General features: G+C 41.4%; 1 protein-coding gene across 1 annotated transcript in view; it reads left to right on the forward strand.

Annotated features, from left to right (window-relative positions):
- Positions 1 to 6,995, forward strand: part of LOC111873457 — a 70,265-nt gene extending 63,270 nt beyond the window's left edge. The window contains exons 7-9 of the mRNA XM_023868196.2: positions 4,064 to 4,265; positions 4,670 to 4,786; positions 5,505 to 6,995. Of these exons, the coding sequence (XP_023723964.1) occupies positions 4,064 to 4,265; positions 4,670 to 4,786; positions 5,505 to 5,622 (437 nt within the window). The 3' untranslated portion in view covers positions 5,623 to 6,995. The remainder of the gene's footprint in view (positions 1 to 4,063; positions 4,266 to 4,669; positions 4,787 to 5,504) is intronic.
- The last annotated feature ends 610 nt before the right edge of the window (positions 6,996 to 7,605 follow it).

Raw genomic sequence — 7,605 nt, forward strand, 5'->3', positions numbered from 1 at the left:
CATTTCTATTAAAAACACGATGAAGTTCAGGACAATGAGGTTACTGAACGTGTTCAATTCATTTCTATTAAAAACACGATGAAGTTCAGGACAATGAGGTTACTGAACGTGGGCAATTCATTTCTATTAAAAACACGATGAAGTTCAGGACAATGAGGTTACTGAATGTGGTCAATTCATTTTCATTAAAAACACGATGAAGTTCAGGACAATGAGGTTACTGAACGTGGGCAATTCAGCTAATTCATTAAGGATACACATGGAGTGAGTCGAACGTTGGTATCAATATTTTCCTCAGCCAGTCAAACTATGTATTTGCACGAGGTAAATGAAATGAATACCGGTCACGGTAGCCGAGCGGTCTAAGACATGTACTGTCTTCGCTCGCTTGGAAACCGGGATCGTGGGTTCGAATCCCACTCAGGGCCTGGATGTTTAGTTTGTGTGTGTGCGTTTTTCTGTGTTTGTATACAGGTAGAGGCCTTGCGACGAGTTGATCACCCGCCCAAGGACTCCTACCGAATGTGTAAGATCTAGGAAAACCGAAGTGAACGGAGAAGTTCATGGAGTTAGGCCTAGGCACACTGGGGCTGTAGTGCCAAGGGGAAAATATGAAATGAATATATAAAATGGGCAGATCGTGTCCGTCTATAATCCATTCCATTATTACGTGCAGTCATTAAATATATGACGACGGATTTTCGTAGTTTGCTAGCGACTTTTCCCACATTCGGAGACGTGCCGGGCCTTTTTGTATCCTTGGCAATACACATTCGGATTTGGCAGAAGGCTGGGAATTTCTTTACTTCTCTTCAAGAAGAACTCTGCATCATACTATTAGGGAGGGATTATACTAACAGACGTGCAGAATATTTAATTTTGTCTTGTATCGATCAGATTTTACTTGAAGTTCACATCGAATTTCACAGAATTGGTCATCATACATGTTCTGCCACATAACAATATATATGTATCATTATGTGAGGTACGCTACCTGTAGTGGGTTTAGCTTTGCGACTGCATATTTCTATCAACAACAGGCCTTACTTAATTACTTACTTACTTACGGAGCTGAGCCCTTCTGGAGGAGCTGCAAATTCTGCAGCTACTCAAGAATTTTACAGCATTTTATGGAACCCAAATGTTCATTACCAAGTTCACAAGAGCCCTCCACTGGTCCATATCCTGAGCCAGATCAATCCAATCCACACCATCCCATCCTATCTCTCTAATATCCATTTTAATATTGGTCACCCACCTACGCCTTGGACTTCCCAGTGGTCTCTTTCCTTTAATTTCCTCTAATTATATTTGGAGAAAAGTACAAGTTATGATGCCTCCCCATTGTGCAGTTTTCTCCAACCTCCTCTCACTTCATCTCTCTTCGGTCCAAATATTCTCCTCAACACCCTGTTCTCAAACACCCTCAGTCTATGTTCCTCCCTTAATGTCAGAGACCAAGTTTCACATCCATACAGAACCACAGGCAAAATTATAGTTTTGAATGTTCTCATTTTTATGTTTTTCGACAGCAGACGAGAAGATGAAAGGTTCTGGACTGAATGGTAGCAAGCATTACCCGAGTTCAATTTCCTCTTAATTTCCTCCTGATTCAGGTTTCGATCTGTTATCGTTGTTCCTAAATATCTGAACTGTGCCACTTTTTCAAAATGTCAGTTTCCTATCTTTATGTCATGATTTTGCCCTGCATTTTGGTGACGAGACAGTAACATGTACTTAGTTTTCTCAGCGTTTACTTCTAGATCTAGACCAACCTCTTTACTTGCGTCAATTTAAGTTCGTGTGTTTTCTTTATGGTATCCGCATTATCACCCAGTAGATTCACATCATCGGCGTAGACCAACAGCTGATGTGTCCCGTTTAATTTCAGTCCCACCTGGTTTCCCTGGACCTTCCTAATTCCATATTCTAAAGCAAAGTTGAAAAGAATTGGCGATAAATCATCTCCTTGTTTTAGACCATTCTGGATAGGAAATTTTTCAGACAGATATTTACCTACGCGGACTTTACTATACGTTTCCTTTAAACACATTTTAATCAACCTAACTAGTTTCATGGTATCCCAAACTCTATCAGAGTATTGTACAATACTTCCCTCCTAACTGAATCGTAAGCTTTCTTGAAGTCTACAAATAGCTGAGGTACTGTCTCATTGTACTCCCATTATTTCTCCAATATCTGACGAATGCAAAAGATCTGATCTGCAGTTGATCTGTTACGTCGAAACCCACACTGATGATCCCCAATAATTTCATCTATATATGGACTTAACCTTGAGCTAAGAATATTGGACAAAATTTTATATGAAGTTGATAGCAGTGATATCCCCCGATATTTGCTAGTCAGTTTTATCACCCTTCTTGTGAACTGGTACAATAATAGACTCTTTCCACTGATCAGGCAATTTTTCTTTATGTCAAATAGAAGTAATTAGATTGTGGATCTTAGAACGTAATATTTCGCCTCTTGCTTGAATAAGTTCTGCCGGAATTTGATCACTGCCTGGCGATTTATACCGTTTCAATTTTGCAATAGCACTTTCAACTTCAAAAGGGCTAGGTTCAGCTACTAACGGCTCAACTGTATGGATTTCTGTCTGCCTAACATCACTGATCCTATGTACATTCAATAAATGAGAGAAGTAGTTCCTCCACCTATTCAAAATGTTGTGGGAATCTGCAAGCAGATCACCATTTTCATCCTTCACTAAGTTACTGCTAGGCTGGTAACCCCTCTTAAAGTCATTTATTCCTCTATACAGGTCTCTATAATGTTCTTGTTCTTACTGTTCATTGCAAGCTCATCAATTTTGTCTTTCAGATATTCCCTCTTTTTGTTCCTGAAATGCCTGCTGGTTTCACGTCTTATATTGTTCAGATTATCCCCATTTAACTCACTTGGATCCTGTAACCACTTCAATTTGTCCTGCTTTCTTTGACCTAACAATTTTGAGCATCCTTCATCGAACCATGGCTTATGCTTCTTCGGTTCATAATAACCTAGACTCTCTTTGGCAGACATTTTTATATTCTCTCTAATAGTTTCCCAAGCTTTATCAAAATCCACCTCAGTTTCCAAGTTTTCCAAAGTCGCGAACCTATTTGAGATTTCAACACAATACTGCTCTTTACCTTCTACCTCATTTAATTTCTTTAGATTGAACCTCTCCATTTGAACTCTGTGTGTGTGTGTGTTTGCTCACTGCCAGCCTTTCAACACCAGGCCCTACGATATATTGCAATCAAATCCAATACATAAATGAAGTCGCAAATAAAATGGTTGCATATACGTGTTTTCCTGGGGAACGCGGTAGCATGTGTAGTTCGTTGAGGTACTATGCTACAAGCCGGAAGGTCTCGAGTTCGATTCCCGATAATGTAATTGGATTTTTCAATTTATTTAATGCTTCCAGATATACTATGGCCCTGGGGTCGACTCAGCCTCTAAGAAAAATGAGTATGAGGAGTCTTCCTGGGGGTAAAAGGCGGCCAGTACGTAAGGCTGACAACCTCTCCGCAATATGTAAGCCGATTGTCTAGATAATGTGGGAGCCTCTAACGTCTCACAACCCTATGGGCTTCCACAGGTGGGTGGACGATATTAAAATGGATCTTAGAGAGATAAGATGGGATGGTATGGATTGGATTTATCTGGCTCAGGGTAGAGACCAGTGGAAGGCTCTTATGAACACGGTAATGACACCTTCGGGTTCCATAAAATGCTGGGAAATTCTTGAGTAACTACAGAATTGGCAGCTCATGAAGAAGGGCTCAGCTCCATGAGTAATAATATTAGGCGTAAGAGTAAAATACAGATTATGAAGCTGCTCAATATGTAATTATATCGTAGGTAGAAATAAGGGTATCTTTTTCTCAGAAGTCTTCCTCCTATTCTATGTTATTTCCTCAGAAAAAGAAACCGCAATTCTCACCCATATACTCCGTACCTTGTTTCGCCGAATTTACTGAATGAATTGTGAGATGACTAAGGGTAAGTAGATAAATGACAGCATTTACTGACTTGCCACGTTTCTGCCTGCCAGGAAACATGTGGGGGACATGCACCAATGGTACAGAAGGACTGGGATGCGGTCGTCCCGAGACTTTCCGGAACTGTGCTGACGTCACGATAGTGACGAGCACAGCAGGACTTCCGCCAATTTTTATTGGCCAGCAAGATAACCCATTCCTGCTATATTACCGAGACTTCCGGTCACCAAGCCTTGTCTCACCACTTATCATTAGGTGAGTCATTAATAGTTTCCTCGTTTTGTATGTATCATCCAAGCAGATATATGGCAACCACCTTTGAAAATTGTCGACCCAGCTACTGTAGTGTTTACATTTTTTTTCCTTGGCACTACAGCCCCAGTGGGCCAAGGCCTACTTCCATGAACTTCTCCGTTCACTTCGGTTTTTCTAGATCTTACACATTCGGTAGGACTCCTTGGGCGGGTGATCAGCTCGTCACAAGGCCTCTACCTGTACACAAACACAGAAAAACGCACACACACAGACTAAACAGCCATTCCCTGAGTGGGATTCGAACCCACGATCCCGGTTTCCAAGCGAGCGAAGACAGTACATGCCTTAGACCGCTGGGCTACCGTGACCGGCTGTAGTGTTTACATTACCTACTTTTATTGCAGGCAGCAAGTGTGTTTGCCGACCCCTTTCTACAAGCGCCTGCCAGGCGTGGAGGAGTGGTGTCAGACCAACTGTCTGCGGTACCCCCCGAACTGTTCCCCCTTGATCTGCCAGTGCCCGTAAGTATTCATTCGTTCATTTACCGATTCATTTTGCTGTTTACTTTTCAGCACTTTCAGAAAGTCAGAGACTGGTAACGGGCTGAGCGGCCGAGAAATTGCAGTTCGTTTGCCGGTAGGGGTCAGAAATTAGTCCTTTTCCCACACCGTTTAGATCATCTCTGGGGCAGATCCAGCTCCCTATACATTGGGTACTAGAGGTTTTTTTCCCTCGGGGTAAAGTGACCGAAGCTTGAAGTTGACCACTTCCACCTACAGTAGAAATTAAAAATATGTAGAGCTATACCTCCACTCCCCCATACGTCTTAATGGCATGGTATCTAACTAATTATGCACATTGAAAATTCATCTGTACTTCAATGTCGCTGACAGTTTAGTGTCAATCGCCTGATTTCCAAAACTTGAAAGAATATTGTCTTCCGAGATACAACATCATGTAGTCCGATAAAGCTTACCGACGTTTCGGAGGACCTTATACTAACATGATCCAATAGTAACCTAATTTCGTAACCAGCAAGAGATAGACGGCAAGCAGATTATGCTGCTTTTCCAACTGATGGTGCATTCTCATAGCAGAAATGAACAGCAAAAATTTCTAACGAAGACTTGAGACCTGCAGGAATTGGAACGCCTTGTTGGTTGCCATGTGACAAGAAGCAAATAATATCCGTTACGATTCTGAAATGGATAGTTGAGTGTTGCATTGTTTCTGTTATAGGGAAGTGTGCGACGCGATCGGTGAGCTGGAAGGCCGCGCAGGCGCGGACGTGTACTGCATGGATAAGTGCCTCGTGTACTCCTCGCAGTGTCCTGCCGAGAGATGTCGTTGCTACTAAGTTACCATACGCCATAGCCATGAGAAGATGAGTTATTTTGCTGCTACGAAACGCCTGAAACATGCTTTCGCTTCGAAATAAACAATTTCACTTCTTTTATACACATCTGAGAATAACAGATGATTATTCTCCGGACGGAAAACCCTGAATTTAAGGAAAATTTCAAGGAAGTTTCATGAGTTTCAACTAAGTTTTGAGGATACGCGTCAAATAATGTATGAAACTACAAAACATTACATCAGTATTTAATGAAATCTGGGTTGATCCTCAATAGAAGACCGGCGGAACTCCTCCATTTAAGTTACTGCTAGCAGGACGGCCAGGTTTATGTTCTCGTCTGAAACATCACGTTCGAACATGGTCTCTTCAGTTTATATTGAGGGCTCTTACCACTGGGATAAAGGTTCCAGAGCCTGAAGATCAACATTCATATATACTCGTATGATTTGAAGCGATCATAGCAACAGGGTACAATGAAGACTCCTCGGGCGATCAGCCGTGTCAACGTGGAATTGATGCGTATACTGTGCGAAGACAAAACCCATCGCACCAACCCCTGATGATGGAGACAGAGGCAGCTTCTGATACGATGGCCACCAACTTCATATTGACGCAGATGCCGGGTCGAGAAGATTCATTTCAAACGTTCCCTTCCACTCAGTGCAGAAACATACATTGTTTGATGCGTTCCTCCATATCCCTTGCACGCCTTAATAGTGTGGTGCCTAGACACAAGGGAAATTTTGTTTTAAACTGTTCTGCTGGTTATTTACATTATTTATTCCTCGACATTCGATACTGTAATTGCTGTATTATATCAAAATTTGTTTCAACAATTTGCTTAGAGCCCAAATTACTGTATCAAATGTGCACATAATAATCAGTTAACCAGTTAATAGATGTCTGCATGTTATAAAACACGAACATGCCTATACAGCATGTACGGTTCTCTATAGTTCATGCTAGCCTGTGAGGCAAAATGTGTTAGTGGAGTTGAAAGCATGCAGGTTTTCTAAATAAGCTCTAAAAATATGTGACAATGGTACATTGGTACAAATATTATGTTTTTGGACATTATCCATCGTCTTTTCTAAATCTAAAATCCGTTCTGTTTATTTTTCAAAACTCAACGTTTCGGAGACTGGATTCTGTCTCAGTCTTCATGTAAAGCCTAATCAGTTAGGCCTAATCTATAGGGCTATTTCCTATCTCCGGATTTCTTCAGGTAAAACCTTCTCAGCCCAATCGATAGAGTCAGTTCCTATCTCCGGACCTCTTCAGGTAAAAGTACTCAGTTTTACCCAATCAATAGAGCTAGTCCCTGTCTCCAACTGAGTAGGTTTTACCTGAAGACGGAGACAGAATCCAGTCTCCGAAACGCTGTGTTTTGAAAAATAAACAGGACCGTTTTAGATAAAGGCAGGACAATGGATAATGCCCAAAAACATTATATTTGTATTGTACAGGTTCTCTGTAGGGCTTAGCCCGACATTCGTGAAACTCATGTTCCGGCCCAAATTCGGGCTTTTCCCGATAATATTTAATAAAAAAAAGAAGCAGACTGTAATTGTCATGGGTCGTGTTTCATGCGCTCGGCTACTGAATTGAAAATGTGGTCCTCTCTCGGATTCATCCCGACGTCACCAAAATACGTTGCAGACCAAAGTCGGGCTGGGTCTGACAGCTTACAAATTCGAATAAAATGAATTGTACTCAGGGTGTCACAGCCTGTATCAAAATAAAACGATCTCAAAGAGAAGAAATAATTGGTCTCCTAGAACTACTGTACTCTGCTGAATTCGGCCTGAACCTTCTTCAATGAAATTTCCTTGTTTTGCAGTCTGGTTCATGATTGAATGAAATTCCTGTTTCCTTAATTTGGATTGTTTTAAAGAGAATCGGGCAATGAGCAAAGCCTGGTCCAGATAGAGAAAATTGAGTGGTATAAATTAAAATGTAGGATGGTAGTCCATGATTTATTTA

Source organism: Cryptotermes secundus, unplaced genomic scaffold (assembly GCF_002891405.2).
Source record: "Cryptotermes secundus unplaced genomic scaffold, Csec_1.0 scaffold333, whole genome shotgun sequence".
In the NCBI taxonomy this organism is placed as follows: Eukaryota; Metazoa; Arthropoda; class Insecta; order Blattodea; family Kalotermitidae; genus Cryptotermes; species Cryptotermes secundus.